Raw genomic sequence first — 21391 nt, 5'->3', positions numbered from 1 at the left:
TGAACTACCACATACATGGTAGTCCCCTAAATACGGAAAATGAAATAAGGGATCTGGGGACCCAAGTAGATAGTAATCTCTCCTTTGATAATCATATTGCCAAGGTGGTTAGAAAATCCTTCTATGTGGCCCACCTAATCACAAAAGGGTTCACATCTAGAACAAAATAAGTTATTGTGCCCCTCTACTCATCACTTATCAGACCCATCATAGATTACAACACCCCATTTGGGATGTACCTTACAAGACACCTGCAACAGCTGGAAAGACCACAGAAGTACCTCACCAAGAGGATTACTGGCCTCAAACAGATGCCCTATGCAGCCCGACTGAAGAAACTCCAGCTGTACTCGGTTGCATACCGCCTACTCAGAGGTGATCTCTGCCTGACATACAAGGCCATGTCCAACCCAGAATTGATGGAATGCTCTACCTAAAAAAATCAAATCCCCGAGAGCCACATGCTCTAGGGATCTAAACCTCACCATAACGATAAATAGGACTTGCTGGAGGGATATATTCCTGTCCCAGAGACTCCCCATGCTTTGGAACAGGATTCCAATCTACATTAGGCAGAGCCCCTCACTAACACTCTTCAAGAGAAACCTTGAGTGGATGGGAAACAGAAAATTTACCCCAGGGATCACTGCAGTGGCTCTGCTGGACAGAGGCACAGGGAACTAATCTAAGGGGGCGGCGAAAGCCAGCACATTCTGGCTAGGCTTACATATGCCCTAGGGCAGATAGCCTAGTACTTAGCTATGAACCTATGAATCTAATTTCATTGTGTATCTAGTATTATGTAATTCTTGCGTTGGATTTTACATAGGAAGAACTATACGTAGCTTCCATCGCAGAATTTATGAGCACCTGAGGGCAGTTGAAAAACTGGATGTAACTAATACCCTAGCAATACATGTTGCTAACTGTCATAACAGAGTTAAAGTGGGTTTTAGTTTTACTGTTATTGACCAAGTTTTAAATGCAGACAAGAGATGGGATGCAGAAGTGGATTTAAACTGGAAAGAATATGCTTGGCAATTGAGGCTAAACACAGGTGCAGATCCAGGTATGAATGATATGGAAAACTTTAAAGCAGTGTTATGTAAGAAAGGGTTAAAACACTGCTAATGTTTTGGGTCATGCGACTTGAGCAAACTATAAATGTGAATTTTGTATGTGTGACAACCAGGTCTGAAGACGTTCTTTGTGAATGAAAGCGCTTACCGGTTGTTTGTTTTAATAAATATTAAGTGTTCTATTGTCATTCCAACTGCGTATTGGATTTATTACATTTACAATTGGAACTGTGGGGATTTATTTGGATTTTGGATTTTTATGGCTTCTTTGTGTGGCAATTCACCCAACATGTTTTCCCAACAACAGTCAAATTCTAGTTTTCTGGTGATTCCCTCTGGCTTTACTTTGCACGATACACCGACCAATGCGTTGCTGGACAATGGCAATGGAGTTGTTGAAAAGGTTGGCTCTGCAAAATCTCTAAAAAGAGTTAATTCTGTGGACTCACTGGATTTGGGAGCAGTTCCAAAAAGAAAGGAGAATTCATCCAGCAGCAATGAACCAAACGGTAATGTTGCTGTGATTGAAAAGTGGCTGGGGGACTGTCTTGCAAATCCAGCAAATCCGTTTACTACAAAGAGACAAGCCCATGAAATGAGCCAACTCGATAGTAGTACCAGCACCAACATCATAAGTGAGTTTAATGCACTTAAAAATAGTTTCCTAAAAATTAAGAGGTTACAGTGGGATATCTTGTTTTTCGAAGCCTGTTTGGTGGTGAAAAGAGTGCTGAGAGGACTTAGGGTTAGTAATAGGCCTGCTGGAAAATTTTTTTCTGAAGATGTGCTAAGTGCATGGAAAGCGCTGACCGAGAGCATCAGACTGCAGTATGCACAGTTGCTGCTTGAAGATGCAAGGCATAAATTGGTCATTTTAAATGAAAAAAATATTAATAATTATGGTTCCCTGAAAAATAAGGTGTCTCCTTTGAATTTTGAGTCGAAAATGGAATCTATTCAAACAAAATTAATCAAAGAGAATGAGATTCAACAGAAAAGGAAACTGAAGAAATTCATAAGAGATGAGGGAGACTATCTAAATGAATTACAAACGAATCAGCATGCTTCAACAGTAATTAAAAGTAACTGTGCTAACATTTCAGAAGCTGATGAGGCTGCAGAAACCAGAGCAGCAAAAAGAACGAGAACAGAGGAAGTTCTACCAGCAGAGGGTGTAGTAGGTGAAGTTATGAATCATTTGCAGGAAGGAACCAGCAAACAGGTTTTTCAGTGTGTGGATGTTTACCAAGATGGAGGAACAGGAACAGGAACAAGGAGCTGGGCGCAGGTAGGGTTGCCAGCTGTCCGGTTTTTGACCAGACAATCTGGTTTTCTGACAAATTGTCCGGTTACAAATTTTATTCAAAGCCGGATACGTGAAGTCCAGGTTTTCTGCCACTGCCACGGTCTCAAGAATTTCTCCCATGCCATCTTTACTCTCTCACTTTCCTCTCCTTATTGCTTGCGGTCCTGGTGTGCTTTTTGGCTATAATTAGAGCCATTACCTGACTCTGGACTGTTCGGAAATAAGGGACACTGTCCAGAAAACAGCAACTGCCTTTTCTTGTCCGGAAAAAATAAAATCCTTTCATTTAATTAAAAAAATACTTTTTTAAGGGTGTTCTACTTTAAGAACACCCTTTGCGTCTGGTCGCACGCACAGACGTAGAAGAAGCTGAAATTGTTTACATGACGTCTTCATCTTCTGACCGCACGGTGGAATTTGAATTCCAGTCTCCAGAAGACGTTTGGAGTTTGAACTTCGCAGCGGACCACAGCAACAATGAATGGTTGGACAAAATCAGAGAGATAGGTGTGTGTGTGAGGCTGCCGCTGCTATGAAAAGGAGAGCAAATAAGTCATTCTGCAAGAAAGTGTAATCATTACAGTAGTTGCGGGAGTCCCAGTGTAAAGGCAGATTCATCTAATTAGTCCTATGATAAGCCAACTGCTTGCTCTGTTACCTTTGTATATAGCGTTTTTTTTATTTCTGCATATATCTGACTGCATTTTTGTGGATCTTTAATGTGGTTTAATGTGGTAAACTGTTGCCCAGTCTCTAATGTTGCAACTGTTTATATCATGTTTAAAGTAACGCTTATTCACTGTGCATTTTGCAAGTGATATTTGATCTGATTGGTACTATTGCCCAATTGGAATTTATTCTAAACTGCATTTGAATTATGTAGCTACTGTATTGTTTCTGATTTGAATTTTGAATTACATTTGTTTCTGAGTAGCTATTGTGTTTTATGTTTAGCATACTATCCTGCCTAATATTTTCAGACCTTGACACACTAACAGGCTTGTAATTCAGCTATCTGCTGCCTTCTTTTTTTTACTGCCTTTTCTTTTCATTCTTTTACCCTTTTTCTAACCCTTCTTTATCTACTGCTTTTTATAATGGATGTCCTCTCCTTGTATTCTCTAACCTATCACATTCATTTCTATACAGCTCTTGCTGTTGTATTTGATATATTTACAGGAGCAAATCTGAAATGTAATTAACTTAAGGGGAAGTTTTTTGTTGCAATTCCTTTAAACTTATGTTGCTTAAAGCTGTTGAATGTGGTCAAAATATTTTAGAATGATAAAATAGGGCAAACTTACCGGTTGCCATAGTATCTCATGTTCTCACCTGTTAATATTACTTTTGATATAATGCTCTATGATTGAGGGTCAGCTGTGGTTAATTCTTATTTGTGACATACTGAGATTGGTATAGCAAAGGTATGTAAATTGATGACCCTGCTAGTTTTCTGACCATCCACTAGTTGTCCTCATTAAGCATATGCTCTGTAGCTTTCTTTAGAAGACATAGGTTCATTTTTTCAAAAACTGCAAGACCAATTGTGTCATTATATATTGTTTTATACAAAACATGTATTTTCAGACCACTCAGGTCTGTTATTGATGTAAGATATGATTGTTGTTAATACTGTGTCATTTTTTAGAACGTTTTAAAATGTTATCATCCTAAACTTGGGAAAACAATGTGCAATGCTGTTTCGGTGAATGTGAGATTTAAAGGCAGAGTAGTTTAATCAGGGGCGGCTCGTGGCATCGGGCTGCCGGACTGCAGCCCCCTCAGCTAGACAGCTTCGTACTTAGTTTATTTTTTTTTTATATAAAAAAAAAAAAAAAATGAAATCTGTTCTTTAACTTTAAATTTCGAGTCCGTGACTCGAAATTACGCTATCTTGCATTCTGGCGCTTCTATCGCAACTCCGCAACAGCGTTTTTTTTTTTTTTTTTAAGTCTTGCTGCAATGTTTACATTGCAGCCCGGAGGAGCTTCTAAGGCATCATTGTGATAACCAGAACTCCCCAGAAGTCTATGCGGTTGAGACACAAACCGCATAGACATGGAAGGGGCTCGGACTGCGACGTCCGCAGGCACGTCATGACGTGCTTGCTGGGCAAATGCTGCTGATTGGTTGTCGCTCTCTTCCCGGGCTTTATGTCCTGGGAAAAGAGCGAGAATCAGTCAGTTGGTTTTTGGCGTTGGACCTAATAGTGACCTTTTTTTCCCTGATGCTTAAACAGTACAAAAAAAACATTTTTTAAAATTTTTTGGCACAACAAGAAGAGAGAAGAAGAGCGCGAGGCAACAACAACTGTGGTGGACCTGGTGGATTTATTGCTTCAGTGCTTCCCTGCTGCTTTTTTCATCAGGCTGTTCTGGAATCAACAGGTGAGTTATTTACTATTTATTTCATTACTTATTAATCCAATGCATTGTAAAATATATATTAGATATTTTAGTATTATTATAATTATTATTGTATCACCTCATTGCTATGTCAGACTGTTTTAGATAAATGTATAAAAGCTATGTTATGATTTTATTTATTATTTATACACAGGTTGACAGCTATGGTGAGAACTGAATTCACTGAATATGTTTGGGGGCTGTATTCCCCATTACTGGCTTTGTCTATGTGATTTTTGCTTAGAGGTTGAGAACTATGGAACTGAATTTGCAAAATATGTTTGAGGGCTGTTTTCCCCCATTATTGGCTTTGTTTAGGTGTTTGTGCTAAGAGGTTGACAGCTATGGTGAGAACCAAATTCACTAAATGGTAGCCATTTAAGTTTAAGTCTTCCTCACTTTCACAAAGCAGATGATTTGACATAGTGGTATATTGTACTGACTGTTTTGCACAGGGTCCTGGGTTCAATACTTCGTCTATGTGATTTTTGCTTAGAGGTTGAGAACTATGGAACTGAATTCGCTAAATATGTTTGCGGGCTGTTTTCCCCATTATTGGCTTTGTTTAGGTGTTTGTGCTAAGAGGTTGACAGCTGTGGTGAGAACCAAATTCACTAAATGGTAGCCATTTAAGTTTAAGTCTTCCTCACTTTCACAAAGCAGATGATTTGACATAGTGGTATATTGTACTGACTGTTTTGCACAGGGTCCTGGGTTCAATACTTGGCAATAAAATGTATGGTGGTAACACAGCATTTTATTCTAGCAATTTTCCAACATTATACAAGCAATGTTTAAAATGTGTGCTGTTTTTTTTGGCTTTTGCCCCCCCCCCCAATAAATTTTGGCTTTTTCCAGATTTCTTGTGCTGCACCTTTATTTCAGAAATGCATGTAGATTATTTTATTTTGTCAGCTGCTCAAGTTAGCAGTACTAATATTAAAAAGTGTCCCTTCTTTGACAGACTCCCAGCTGTATTGTGTGGCAATTTTATATTTTTGCATCACATTTTTGGTCCATTTTTCATAAAATTGTGTTTTTTTTGGCAAATTAGTGGCAAATCATTAAAGACTGAAGTCTGAAAATAATGACAGACATTTCAGTTTCAGATTTTATACCCTTCAGAAAATTCATACTAATGCAAGACCTACTATTCTATTATCTTTCTAAGTTTATAAGAGCAATATCTAAAAATTGTCCCTATTTTTGGGCCTTTGTCCCACTTCTGTTTATGGCTTTGTCCAGATGTCTTGCTCTGAGGTTGAGAGGTATGACAAATGTGTCAGGGCCATCACAGTCAGACAGAGATATTTCAAATTGTGACATACTTATTGCAACCCACTCCTCCATGTAGTGACTCTGGATGTGTTCAAGCAAGACAAGGAGCAGTTATACAGTGTAAATGTGCAGAGTATCCCCCTATCCAAGGTAGACACAAGTACTACAGTGGCTTTCCATCTGTCCTTGATTTTGCAGAATGTTCTGGTTTCTGTCATATTTTTATACTGTTGAGTTATGCTTATTATTCAGAAAGTGCCTGTTGCTCTGTGTTTAAGTAGCAATGCTTTAATGACCATCAGGTAAGCTTGTCTGAGATTGTAAGATGCAAGTAAGCTTTAATAAGCATACTGTTAAAGAACTGCCAACATTGAAAGCCTTTCTGTTGTTGCCATGCAGAAAATACTTACATAACTAGATAACGTATAAGCCTTGGGTATTGAAATACATATGACAGTATTTGTAATAAAGGACATGATTACAGTATTTTAAAACGCTCATTACATTTGTTGGAGACTTGCAGTCATCTTTGCAGGCTTTAGCTGTAAACTAAACAGAATGCCAATCTATCTTATGTGTATCTATCTTATGTATCTTGAGCTTGTTTCTTGTTTGCCTTTCATTTTTTACTTTGATCATGTTTTCCCCATGAAACAAGAAGACAGTTGTTGTCAGGCAGCAGGTCTTCTTTAGATAAGAAACATTTTTACAAGTGGGGGTATCGCAGAGATTGCTACTTTCAGCATGTTACTTGGTACTTTAATAAAGCTGAATATAAATTATAAGTAGAACTGCAGTGCAAGGAGAAGTGGTTTGAGTTGAGTGCTGCTTGTTTTTCTTATACTTGATTTTGACTGCCATTCCAGTAATGTATTTAAAAAGTAATTTATTTTTTCATGCCTCACACCCTTTTTGTTTCCATCTAGATATGTAAGCTATCATGCAGCCAATGCATTGAAATATTTTTTTTCTTCTACACTTCATTTTGTCTTGATTGGACTCTCATAATGATGGTTTGACACCCAGGGCAGCGTATTTAATTAAAGTTACAGTTTTTGTGGTTTTGAGCATAGCTCCACCCCTTTCTAGTTGACCACACCCCTTCTCATTGACCCCCCACACACACCCATTCAGCTGTCTCCTGCAGCCCCCCTTTGATTTGAAGTCACCAGCCGCCACTGAGTTTAATGCTACATTTGTTTTCATTGTGAGACTGTATTGCTTTGTTTAGCAAATGTGTATCAGTGGTTTGTGCTATAAAATTTGAAATAAATGTTTTAAATTAAATCCAAATGTCTGTAATCACTGTAGAAGTAAAGCAGAAGACAGTATGCACACTGCGAGTTTTGAACAGTGTTTATGGCAACTGGGGAGAAATCGGTTGAAAGCAGGCATCCAAAACAGAAAAAGAGGGTGTTCCCATCAGCTGGTGTCACAGTGATGTCACAAAATGGGTGGAGCATGGGTGGGACAGGGGGTGGGAATGGGTGGAGGTATAGGTGATGCAAGGGGCATGACCTTAGTCTGGTTTTAGCCACAAAGAAAGCTGGAAACCATAGGCGCAGGTAGGGTTGCCAGCTGTCCGGTTTTCTGACAAATTGTCTGGTTACCAACTTCATTCAAAACCGGACATGTGAAGTTTAGGTTTTGCGCCACTAGGTTCCACCACCAGTGCACCACTGTTTGATTTTAACATGTAATTTAGTGTGTTTTCTCCCTTCCTCTAGAGCTCCTTGTTTGTGTTGCTTGCTAAGTCTGAGATCACATGGCTGATGTCACGTCCAATTTATTAAAGAATAGTTATTTGCAAATACCAGAGTACATGGTGAGGAGGCTGTGCAGGGAGAGGTGCTGTTGCTTGCTTTTGTAGTTGTTCAGCATTGTAGGCAGTCTTCTTTTGCAAACAAGCAATATTTAATTCCCAGGCTGCATGTGACCATTTTGCACCAAAATAAACTGCCGGTTGTGCTGCTTGATGATTTGCTTTGTGTTAAACCCGAGAAGACTGAATTCAACATGTCTTAAGTGCCAGCAGAGCAAAAGCTTTCCCATTCCAACCAGAGTGTTTCACTTGAAAGACTTATCCCAGTTACCAGACTGTTACAGCGTAATACCTGGTGGGACACTCTTCTCTACCACCCCCGGAAGTAAGAAGTTTTAAGGGCAGTGATTGTCTCCATGTATTCTCTTGTAGTTAAAGTCAAGGTAGCAGTGGCTGACAGGTGTGTGTGTGACAGCAGCAATGCATTGTAAGTATTGTGTACTGATGTAGGGAATATTTATTTTTAAATTCAAAGTTTTAAACTAGGAGTAGCTGTGCACATGCTGTGGCCCTTTTGCATTTGGTTTTAGTAGTTTTGTGGGGCATGTGCCTGCAGACTTCAGGCTGTTAATGGAGGTCCGGGGCTGGTTGCTGTCATTATTTATTAAACGCAATAATCCACCACCTTTTATCTCCAAATCATCAATTTTAGGGAGATTAAGAGGGAAACAGCTCAAATCAGGACAGTTGAAAGATGAGCTTGTACCTCGTGGAGGCGTACTCTGTTGTAAGTAAGTTGTAAAGGATGCGGCTGCTCGTAGTATAAATGGAGAATTGTTAAATCAGCTTGATCCTCTTACTCCCACCAAAACAAATATTTATTACAACTGCTAAAAACATTACATCAGACTTGAACTAAGCTGCAAACCACTTGAAGCTCTCTCCTGCCCCACCTCCGAGTTCTGCACTGCCCACAATTCTCTAAAAATACTAGGCTCCGAACAGGTGGGCACTGAACACTTCAATATTTAAACGAGAACACCCAAAGTGTCATGCCTCAACTTAAACTTACCTACCCAACTGAAATCTGGAAAGTCATAATGTGGCATCGGAAAACTAAAATTCAGTCTAAAACACGCTAAAGCAGTATTACTTCTAACAGCTGTAAATTGCGCCAAAATGCTTTAATAGCCTCCCCCCCCATATCACAGCATGCAATGGTGAAGCTAAACATTACCAAAAATAAGCCAATATGAAGTTTGCTATTCAATAGTTGAAGACTTAAAACTTAGTTGTACTGTATGAGTATTAAATAAGACACACAGTTCTAATTTAAGTTCTAACTGGGTAGATGTAAACAAATAAATATGTACAGATGTACAAGTTGTGTTCTTCTTTGACAAAGAGCTGGTGGTGACTCCATTATCAAATGAAAAGCAAGGCTCTAATAGCATAAGCATGGGTGTATTCCAACATATAAAAGTAATATACAAACTCCGGTATTCTGTTTCAAAAAAGGAAACAGACTATTGGAGTTTAAAAATCAGCTGATTTAATATGCTTTTTTACAGAAAAGCATAATAAATCAGCCAAAAACAGGCAGCAGGAATGAAAAAAAAGGGTGTTCCCTGCAATGTGTTATCATCATGATGTCACAAAATGGGTGGACTATGGGCAGGAGAGGGGGTGGGTGGGTGGTGTTACTGGTGATGAGAGGGGTGTGGCTTTACTCCGGTTTTAGCCGAGAGGGATGTGGCTTTACTCCGGTTTTAGCCACAATGAAAGGTGGCAACCCTAGGCGCAGGTGGTCGGCAAACACCAAGCTTGGGAGTCCAAAAAGCAGTCATGGGGACAGAATCAACAAGGCTATGGTCGGAAAAAGACATTTTTTCACAACAAAGGACAAAAGAAGTTCAACAGCAACAAAAATTTCAAAGGGAACTTTTATATTAACAGGAATGAGCAGTGTTGCTGCCAGCAAGGAACAAGAGCATGGAATGTGCAGAAAGGAGCTGCAGAGAGTTACCAGCAGTGCCATTGGAATAGGACAATCATTAACCAAAGGTACTGTAAATTTAAATTTTAAAATAGTGAATTTGTCCGCAGTGGCACTTAATATAGAACAAATAAATGTTCTCAGTAAAGGACTTAATTTTTGTGCCATCATCAAAAGCAAATATTGTGTCTGTGATAAATGCTTTAAGGGGTTTTGTACGAAAAATTAATTTGAAATGTCTTTTTCAAGGCAGGACATGTAAACAACATTGTTTTAAAAAAAACAAGTGTTTTTAATTCCCCCCTTAAGGCCAGCGTTAGAAGCATTTTTGCTTACATGTTAAAAAGAAGTCAGGGAATTATTGAATAAACACAACAAAAATTGTACTTATAATATGACTAAGACTGAGAAGGATGCTTTGCAGTTGTTAGTGGATGATATTTATATCACTAAGGCTGACAAAGGTAATGCAATGGTAGTCATGGACTATAGTTTTTTATAAAAAACAGCATGTATGAGTTATTAGCTGATGCTGATTTTTATGCAGAAGTGAACTGGATTGATATAGATAAAAGTTTTAGTTTTATAAACTCGCTGATTGAAGAATGGTTAGTTGAAGGAAGAATCAGCAATGAGTTGGCTGGTTACTTTTGTGTGAGTACACCCAAGGTGGGAAGGTTTTTCGGTCTTCCCAAAATACATAAGAACTTGGATTCACCAAATTTTGGGCCTATAGTGGCCAATGGTGGTAGTAAAACTGAATCCATGGCTATCTATGTAGATAGATGCTTGCACAAAGCAGTGATTTCAGCTGAATCATATACTAAGGATTCATTTGATTTTAAAGAAAGCGTGAAGAATGTTTCCCTGAGAGAATATGTGGTTAGTAACTGCTGATGTATGTTCATTGTACACTGTAATTCCCAATGAAGAAGGAATTGAGAGGGTTACAGGAGTGCTGAGGGGTTGTCCTGATTTTAATGGTGAGGAGATTAGTCTGTTGGCTGAACTTTTAGATGTAATATTGTCTTACAATTTTTTTAGCTTCGACAATAGATTTTTTAAACAAAATAAAGGCGTAGCTATGGGGGCAGCTATGGCCCCAAGCTATGCCAATTTGTCCATGAATAGTTGGGAAAGAGAATTTATTTTTAATTCTACATTTGCTAGCAATATTTATTTTTACAAGCGCTTTATTGATGACTTGTTTTTTTATGGGAAGGTTCTGAGTCGGAATTGTTGAAATTCTGTGAATATTTAAATTCTGTTACAAGCTATTTAAAGTTTTCTTTTAATAGAAGTAGAGTTAGTGTGAATTACATGGATCTGACTGTGTACAAGAAACGGGGGGGGTCTTGGTTAAATTTTTTTAAAAAGATGTCCAGAGTAACAGCTACTTGGAATATAGCAGTTTACACAGTATGAACTTGAAAAATAATATTGTGTTTGCTCAGCTTGATAGAATAAATAGATTCACTGATGAAGATGAGTATTTTTTGGAAGAATGTGAGATGTTAAGAAAAAAAAATGTAATCAGGGGTTACCTTATTGGGGTAATAAGTGAAACAATTGATAAAATTAAAGCTGTGAGGAAGAAAGGGACAATAAAGGATGTTGAAAGGAATAGTGAAGGAGTAGATTATAATCTGAATTGTGCATTGGAAAATTCAGTAGATATGTACAGTATTAAGCAGATCATCACACATAATTGAAACTTTTTGAAGAATTTCCAAGAGTTAGGTGCTTTTTTATATGAGAGTCATACTTTTGTCACAAAAAGAGGGAAAAGTCTTAAGGATTTTTTAGAAACCAAAAAAATTAATACTCCTATTACTTATAATGGTATGTCAAGATGTGAAGACTGCAATTATTGTAAGTTTTTGATACCGGGAACAAAATAGTAGTAAAGGCTCGGAACTTTACTATTACTATCAAGGGGAATTACAATTGCAAGTCTAAATTCATTGTGTATCTAGTATTATGTCATTCTTGTGATGGATTTTACATAGGAAGAACTATACGTAGCTTCCATCGCAGAATTTATGAGCACCTGAGGGCAGTTGAAAAACTGGATGTAACTAATGCCTAGCAAGACGTTGTTAACTGTCATAACAGAGTTAAAGTGGGTTTTAGTTTTACTGTTATTGACCAAGTTTTAAATGCAGACAAGAGATGGGATGCAGAAGTGGATTTAAACTGGAAAGAATATGCTTGGCAAGTGAGGCTAAACACAGGTGCAGATCCAGGTATGAATGATATGGAAAACATTAAATCAGTGTTATGTAAGAAAGGGTTAAAACATTGCTAATGTTTTGGGTCATGTGGCTTGAGCACACTATAAATGTGAATTTTGTATGTGTGACAACCAGGTCTGTAGAAGTTCTTTGTGAATGAAAGCGCTTACCGGTTGTTTTTTGTTTTAATAAATATTGAGTGTTTTATTGTCATTCGAACTGCGTATTGGATTTATTACATATACAGTTGGAACTGTGGAGAGTTATTTGGATTTTGTACTACACTGAGTATGCTCCTTTTTTAGAACTTACTGGAAAACTACGTAGTTTCCCTGGTGAGCCAACAGGGGCTGTGGCTGCCATGTGCTTAGGCCTACTTCTGTTTGCCATGATGTCCTTCAAGGATGCATCTGCAGTCATAACAAATGGGTTATCCTGTCGTCAGGCAGCCCTTCGGTCGGCCGGATTCCAAAGTCTGGGTCCGGCTTCGGCTGATGTCGCACTTCACCCAACGTCATCTCTGCTGGTCTTCGGGTATAAAGGCATCAGCCGACGCCATTTTCCTCAGTCTTTCTTGCCGTGCGCCAAGCAGAAGCTGTTCGCAAGTGCCGGTCGGTCAGATCCAGAGATTACTACTACCGAATACTACTTCGAAGACTTCTAAAAAGCTAAGTACCCCGTTGGGGACTCTTTCTTGCCTCAGCTGATGACAGAAAAAGTCAATAACTGTTTAACTTGTGGGAAACAAATACCTCATAAAGATTTCCACTCTTACTGCCTGCCTTGCTTAGGCCCAGACCACGACGTAGCAGCCTGTTCGGCCTGTGCTTCCTTCAACCGACGAACGCTTAGGCGTCGGTCGGAGTTTGCTGAACAGTTTTTCGGCTCAGATTTTGCGTACATTATGCCGTCGGATCCTCCGACTACCCAAATTGTTAAAAAACGCAAAGAAAAAGACCGACACTCGCGGTCCGCGGTTTCGGCCGAAACCACGGTTAAGCAAGCCGCGAGTGTCTCGGTTTCGGCCGAAACTGAGAAAACCGGTCAATTTTCAGCCGAATCCATGACTACTACTGAGGCTCCTGTTACCTTAGTTGAATCGGCCTCAGAAGTGTTGCCTACTACTGTGGTTCCTAGTGATTTATCAGACACCATTCCTTTGGATGTCTCTACCCCAGCACGTGGTGCTGCTAGGCCTCCTGCAGCCATGTCTATTAAGGCCTTTGCCAGGGCTAAAGCAGCCAAAACTGTTAAATCAGTGCCTGTTAAGCCCCCCTCACACAGGCCCACTTCCAGTTCACAAATGCTTACTCTGGCTGAGGATTTAATATCCTTAATTAGAGGATCCCAATCTCACCCAGACAGGGCCTCTCAGCCCCCAGAAAAGAGACCTAGAGCAGAGCCCCCCGAGCCAGTGTCCTCTGATGATTCTTCGGATGACTCAGACATTACAGACCAGCCAGAGGCTCCTTTTTCTACTTATGAAGATTCCGATGCTGAAGAATCCATTCCATCTGCCTCTCCACCAGAGGAATTTTCCTTTGGGGAAACCTTACATGCCATGAGAGAACAATTCCAATGGCAGGGACAAGATTTCTCAGATTCAAGAAAAAAGCTTAGGACTTTTCTGCACTTACCACAACATAGGCCCTTAGCTATACCTCCAGTACTGCCTGTTGTGGATGATGCATTTAATGATGTTTGCACTGCTCCTGATACTTTACCTCCAGCCCCTGCCAAACCAGATAGATTTTACAGGGTGCCAGACACTCATCACCACCTATACAAGGCCCCACTTGCAGATCCTGAGACTATATCCCAGGGGCCTAAGGCAGTAGCCTCGACCTCAGCAAAAAACCCTATTCCTTCTGAAAGGGAATCCAGGTCCTTAGAGAGATGGGGAAAAAGTTTACACCTCTGCTACTCTCTGCTAGAGCTTTAAACTGTCAGTTTCATATGATCCAATACCAAGAGTTTATGCTTGATCAGTTAACTAAGAAGCTGTCCACTGATGACTCCTTAGATAAGAAATATGTTTTAGAAATGGTGAATAACATTCAGCAGGTTAGTAACCATTCTTTAAAATGTGGCTATGATGCACTGGAGGCTTCATTTAGATCAGCCATGACTGGCACAGTGATAAGAAGGCATGCATGGTTGAAAGAACAGGTCTTGCTGGATCATGTTAAAGCAAAGCTGTTAGATGCTCCTATGGATAAGGGCAGTCTATTTGGTACACCTGCTCAGCAAGTAATGAAGAAAATGGAAGAGAAGGCAAAATCTGTACAAACAGTTAAAGATTTCTTACAGGTTCAGCCCCCAAGGTTTAGCAGGAACTGGCCTGCCAAAAATTGGTCCTTTCCAGACTCCTCAAAATCTCAAAGAGGCAGGAATAGACGCTCTAGAGGCAGAAATCAATCCAGAGGAGGTGCCTACAGAGGACGACAGTGGCAAGGCAATAACCGAGGCACAGACACAACCACTGCCACTGCAACAGGACAATCACAGTGACTTGGCTCTGACACCGCCTACCAGGGAGCAAATAACAGCACCTTTAGGCGGAAAGTTAGCCTTATTTTCGAAAAATTGGCACTACATCACAAAAGACAAGTGGATTTTGCAAACCATAGACCAAGGTTACAGGTTCCACTTCCACACCTTACCAGTAAAAAGAGGAATGCCAAACCTACCTCCAAATCAAAAAACAGAAGCTCTAAAGCAGATAGCACAATTAACTAAGATAAGAGCTGTGGAAAGAGTACCAATAACAGAACAGGGCAAAGGATTCTACTCCAGACTCTTCCTAGTCCCAAGAAAAGAGAAAAGTTGGAGACCTATTCTCGACCTGTCCGTCTTAAACACATACATCATTGTCCCAAAATTCAAAATGCTGACCCTACAGCAACTTCTTCCCATGCTGGGCAAGGAGTGTTGGCTGGTAACTCTAGATCTCAAGGAGGCATACCTGCACGTCCCCATACGACCAAATTGCAGAAGATACCTCAGATTTCTTGCAGGATCAGAGCATTATCAATTCTCAGCATTGCCCTTTGGCTTATCTACTGCCCAGAGTATTCACAAAATGCCTGGCATCAGTAATCGCTCACTGCAGGCTACAGGGAATCCAAATTTATCCATACCTGGACGACTGCCTGTTACAAGCGGACAACAAAAGCAAGCTGACAACAGATTTACGAAGAGTCATTTGCTTACTACAAGCCCTGGGATACACAGTCAATTTACAAAAGTCAAGACTGATACCATCCCAAACAAGAACATTCTTGGGTGCGAATTGGACACAGCAAAACAAATGGCATTCCTAACTGCAGAAAAACAAAACAACTCCTCTTTACTTCTTGGCATTAACAAAGCAGAACAAACTAACAGCAAGAAAAGTACTGCAGGCCTTGGGCTTCATGGCATCATGCATAATCTTGGTCCCACATGCCAGACTGCATATGAGAAAGCTACAGTGGTACCTAAAGAATTTATGGTCTCAACACAGGCACAGCTTAGAAACCGAAATCCCACTAATCCCATGCCTGAAACAGGAGTTCCTATGGTGGGCTCAAGCATGCCAGTCAAACCCAGGCTTGCCCTTCCACAACTTTCAAGCAAGCCAAACCATCACAACGGACGCCTCAGACCTAGGCTGGGGCGCACATGTTGGACAAATGCATACAAGGATTGTGGACTCCAGACCAGCTGCACCTGCACATAAACCAAAAAGAAATGCTGGCAGTAAAACTAGCAATCCAGAAATTCAGACCATTCCTCAAAGAAGGCCATTTAATGATAAGGACAGACAACACCACAGTCATGTGGTACATCAACAAACAGGGAGGCACTCATTCATACCCCCTATGCAGAATGACTCTGGACCTTTGGAATATGGCTCTGAGCTACAACATCCAGTTACAGGCAATATTTGTGCCGGGAAAAGAAAACACCCTAGCAGACATGCTAAGCAGAACCACCTCGAATGCTCACGAATGGATGCTACACCCGGACATATTCAAGGCCATCACAAAGAAATGGGGAATGCCACAAATAGACCTATTCGCATCCCCACTCAATCACCAGCTCAAAAAATTCTGCACAAGGACATACCACCCACTTGCATGGAAGGTGGACTCTCTATCCTTCAGTTGGAAAGGCCTGACAGCATATACATTTCCACCTCTTCCTTTGATGCACAAGGTACTACTGAAAATCAAAGAGGAACGCCCAAGGATAATCCTGATAGCTCCGAATTGGCCAAGACAACACTGGTATCCATTGCTGAGGAGCATGTCTCAGGGGAGAATGTGGTCAATACCCCTGATGCCTTTGATGTTAACTCAGAACAACTACAACATCATGCACCCAAACCTAAAAACCTTGCAACTGACTGCCTGGAACATCACATAGCAGCAACTAACCCAGACCTATCACAAAGGGTTAAAGACATTATCCTTGAAGCCCGCAGACCTTCAGCAAGAAGAAACTATGCAGGAAAATGGAAAAGATTTGTCATTTGGAGTACTGAAAGAGGAAAAGATGTGTCTAACATAGATATTGCTAACATCCTGGAGTACTTGGCAGAGCTTCTACATACAGGCCTGTCCTATTCCTCCATCAAGATACACGCATCAGCTATTTCAGCAGAATACAGCTTCGATCCACCTGTCTTTTCGCATCCTCTACTCAGGCAGTTCCTCAGAGGGATCAAGAATGTAAAACCTCCTAGGAAACCACCATTACCAGCATGGGACTTGAACTTTGTGCTAGAAAAATTGACACTCCCTCCATTTGAACCAGCAGCAACAGCAGATCTTCAACACCTATCATGGAAAACTGCTTTCCTACTGGCAATTACTTCAGCAAGGAGGGTTTGAACTACAGGCCTTAATGGCAGTACAACCCTTCCTAATCTTCCATCAAGATAGGGTGTCCATGAGAACTAATCCTACATTTATGCCTAAGGTGGTATCCAGAGTGTCTTTAAACCAGGCAATCCACCTACCTACCTTCTTTCCCAATCCACAGAACAGGGGGGAAAGACTGCTGCATACCTTGGATGTACATAGACAGTTACGCTACTACCTGGACAGAACCAAAAGTTACAGAAAAACTGACCAGCTTTTAGTAGCCTATGCAACAGGAAGGGAAGGAAAAGCAATTTCCAAACAGACAATCTCCAAATGGATAGGAAATTGCATAAGATTCTGTTACTCCTACCACGGAAAACCAATTCCACAGAACATAAGACCTCATTCTACAAGGGCTACAGCCACTACCACAGCTTTCTTACGAGGAGTGGCAACCAAGGACATTATTGAGGCGGCTACTTGGACCTCCGTGCATACATTTGCCAAGCATTATAATTTACCTCTATACTCTAGATCCCGAGCAGGGTTTGCCACTGCTGTACTGCAAGGGATCCTAACTACACCATAATTCTTCTTCCTCCTCCCCTAGTTTGGCTATGGTATTCTACCCATTTGTTATGACTGCAGATGCATCCTTGAAGGACATAGTACAGTTTTGTACCTACCATAAATGTAGATGTCCGAACAGGATAGCATCTGCAGTCAGGATTACCCACCCTCCTTCCCCTCTATGGTACTCCTAGGGTATTTACCCTTCTAATAGCTAGCTGGGGGGGGAGTCTCTTATGGTGTATTTGTTTGTATATATGTACATACATTGTTATTTTTTGTGTTTGCCTTCTACTTTTTTGGAAACATTGGCATTTATCCAAAATTTAGCTTACCAAGAGGGCAACTGGCATCTGGGGCAAGAAACACTGAGGAAAATGGCGTCGGCTGATGCCTTTATACCCGAAGACCAGCAGAGATGACGTCGGGTGGAGTGCGACATCAGCCGAAGCCGGACCCAGACTTTGGAATCTGGCCGACCGAAGGGCTGCCTGACGACAGGACAACCCATTTGTTATGACTGCAGACGCTATCCTGTTCGGACATCTACATTTATGGTAGGTACAAAACTGTACTTTTTGCATGCTGTCTACATTTGCTGTGGAGCCTGCTGAAACCTTGCTCTTGTCACTTGCAAGCATATTTGTGTGTTTTTCTGTAACTTCTTGGATTTGCCAAATCTCTATGGCTTTACTCAATGTTAAATCACTGTCATGAAGCAAAATCTTCCCCACAGCAGTACTATTAATACCACACACACAAGCCTGTCTTTTATTAACTCATCTTTTAAGTCACCAGCCACATTTTAGCTTTGTTCTCAGGTCAGTCATATAAGCTGCAAAATTTTCCCTTGGTTTCTGATCTCTTGTGTAAAACAAATGCCTCTCTAATGTAATATTTTTCTGGGGGTTACACATTTCCCTGAATTTGCGCTTCAGACATCTGGTGGCCTCTGACCCAGCTAGGTTTAGCAAAATTAATGCCCTGGTGCGTGCATCGTTGTCTGAATAAGCTGCCTGTATAAAATTATCCTACGCTTGCTCAAATATTCTCCAGTTTTCTGCAATGTTCTGATCAAATACAAGTGGTAAGTACTTTTGAAATCCAGCTGCCATATTAACACATACCAGTGAAGGGATTTGCAAATTAGCACAAACACATGCACAGACACATATGACAGAAATTTATGCCAGTATTTATAACTTTGCCCAATAACACAACAAGCCTCTGTATAATTGAACTTGGCTAAATAAGTCTCTCAGGCACTGTAATACTCTTGAAATTACTGTACTGCAATAATCTCCTCTTATCAGTATAAGAAGCATTTCAAATAACTGCACAATGTCAATGAACTGGGCAAAGGAAGCTCTGTGGCAGAAACATTTGGAAGTAATTGCACTTTGCAAACAAACAGTACACAGCACACTGAAATTTCCCCAGAATAGCAGTACCTTGTTAGATAATTCTTTACAGTGCAAGAAATACTCTGTAATGGTGGCACTTTGCGAATTGACACATCCAGCACAATAAACTTTTCAAAATGGCTTTACTTTTACTGTACTTCATGAAATAGTTGCACTTTGCACACATATAAACTCTTCAGAATACATGCACAGTAATAAGCACACACTGTAAGCACTTTTACACATTTTGAGATACTTCAAATAGTTCTAGTTCTGTCCTTGATACAATACAAAGTCGTAGTTATGCCAAAACACCACACTTTGCCAAAAACATGGAGTCACCTTGCTTTATTTATGCTTAATGTGCCCTTTTTGCCCTTATTATATTTGTTTTGCTAGTTTGATCCCTTGTACTTTTCTTGTGCTCGTTTTACTCTGAACATGCCCATTTTGCCTCAGGCACTCGTTTTGCTTTAAACATACTTGTTTTGCTTTAAACATGCTCAGTTTGCTTTTCTGATAATCGTTTCATCAAATGTCTGAATGTTAAACATTTCACTTAGTTAATAAACCTTTTGTGCCTCCTGCTTGTCTAATAATTCAGTTTGTGCCCTTGTAATGCTCTGTTTTATCTTTTTTATAAAATAAGTTGTTTGTGCAATTTTCATTACTTTTGATTCTTTTTTGGCACTTTTCCATACTTGTTTCTCTTAGTTTACCTTCACTGTCATCTCTGCACCTCATGGCTCCGAATGTCAATCTCTAGAATCCCAGTTCTGACACCATGTCACTCTCCTACTCAGGATACAATAGAAGAGAATTTCTGTGTTCTGTTTAAGCAGCTTTATTATATACAAACACATCATGATAAAAGTTTACTGACTTTAACTTGGGTAACTTATATACAAACTAGCTCTTACATTCATATATGTTCACTCTCTGGCTGCACTCTCAAAAATGGCACTAGGTATAGCATGTGCTTGCTATTTATATATGCACGTTCAGTCCCTGATATGCTTCTTAAAGATACAGCGTATACACTCTGTTCTACAGTTATAATGGCAGCAAATGGGGGAAATCAGAAGAAGCTGAGAAATGAGATAGAAGGGAAGGTAGTGGAAGAGGTTAGCAGCTTAAAAAAATTGGGAGAGGTGGTTGAGGAGAAAGGAAGTCTGAATGAAGAGATCAAAGTTAGTATCAGAGAGGCTGCAGCCAACTGGCATAGAGTATCAGGTGTAGTGTATGACAGAAGAATGCCAAAGAAGCTGAAAGGTAAGGTGTACAAAAAGTGGTGAGACCAGTACTACTGTATGGTGTAGAAACCAGGCCAGTAAAAGCAGAGCAGTTGAAGAAGCTAGAGGTGACGGAGATGAAGTGCCAAAGATGGGTGTAGGATACACACTGTGGGACAGATGGAGAAATGAGGACATAAGAGCAGAAGTCAAAGTAGCTCCAATTGCAGAAAGGGTCAAAGAGAACAAATTATGGTGGTTCAGGCACATGTGCAGAAAAGCAGAAGACAGTCTGGTGAAGAAAATTTGGGGCAGACAGGAAGAATGCAAGAGGAAACAAGGGCATCCAGCAAAGAGGTGAATTGATTGTGCTAGAGAAGATGTGCATGAGTGTCAAAGAAAGCAAAAGAGTGGCGTTGAATCAAAAGAGATGGCAACAACTGACACAACACCCCAACCCCATGTAGAAACTAGGAAAAATGGGGTTGTTGATGATGATGATGGTGATTAGACATTTACTGAAGCGCATGTTGAGTCCATTTTCAATATGAGTATTTTTTTTTTTAGCAAATAGCTGCCAGTATTTTTGCTACAGCATTTGAAATATGTTTTACATTAAATCCAAAGCTCTTGTCAGTGCAAAACAGGTGCAACTTGCTATTTTTGAATTTGTGTTATGAAATTCTTTTTCTCTCTTTGCTAAGGCACAAGTGTTTTGTGTCATTCTCTTCTCTTGTACTGTTAATTACTAACTTGATCTATTACACTATAGCATACTAGCAGTTAAAAAAAAAACATAATCCTTAAACACTACAAATTTAGTTATTCTCTGTGTTGTACATATTACCAGAATATGTAACGTATGTAAATACGTTATTGGATTAGTTTTTTTTTTCTTAAGGAAATATAGTGAAATGTTTTTTTTCTCATGTTATTACCATGCACTCTGTACTTTTTTTGTCTTCATATGTCCTAGATGCCCCATCAGCTAGGTAATGTCGCCCTATTGTGCCCCATTAAGAAAGGAAACCACTGTTTGGGGATTGTCTGTTATATTATCTGAGAAGCAGTTTTTGTACCAGTTTGTGAAGCCAGCAGGCATGGAAGAGACTGTAATGAGAACCAATGATATAGCCAGTCAGATCTTTGTAATCATTTCCAAAAATAGTTGAGAGAAGATGGAAGAGATGTTTGTCTGCCTCTAAGATACTTAGATTTGACTGGATCTGTTACTGTTCTGTATGTTGTAAGTAGACTTCATATAAATGTTTTTTGG

General features: G+C 40.0%; 1 protein-coding gene across 4 annotated transcripts in view; it reads left to right on the top strand.

Annotated features, from left to right (window-relative positions):
• Window positions 1–21391, top strand: part of LOC122815190 (transcriptional enhancer factor TEF-3-like) — a 2337692-nt gene that overhangs the window by 1768683 nt on the left and 547618 nt on the right. For 2 of the 4 annotated variants that reach the window (XM_044087472.1, XM_044087473.1), the window contains exon 9: window positions 9787–9894. The exons of the other annotated variants lie outside the window; for them this stretch is intronic. In XM_044087472.1, coding sequence (XP_043943407.1) covers window positions 9787–9894 — 108 coding nt within the window. The remainder of the gene's footprint in view (window positions 1–9786; window positions 9895–21391) is intronic. 4 annotated transcript variants of the gene reach the window in all.

The sequence above is a fragment of the Protopterus annectens genome, chromosome 11.part0 (assembly GCF_019279795.1).
Source record: "Protopterus annectens isolate FY-2018-M chromosome 11.part0, PAN1.0, whole genome shotgun sequence".
NCBI classification, from domain to species: Eukaryota; Metazoa; Chordata; order Ceratodontiformes; family Protopteridae; genus Protopterus; species Protopterus annectens.
This window is presented reverse-complemented; position numbering and strand designations above follow the sequence as displayed.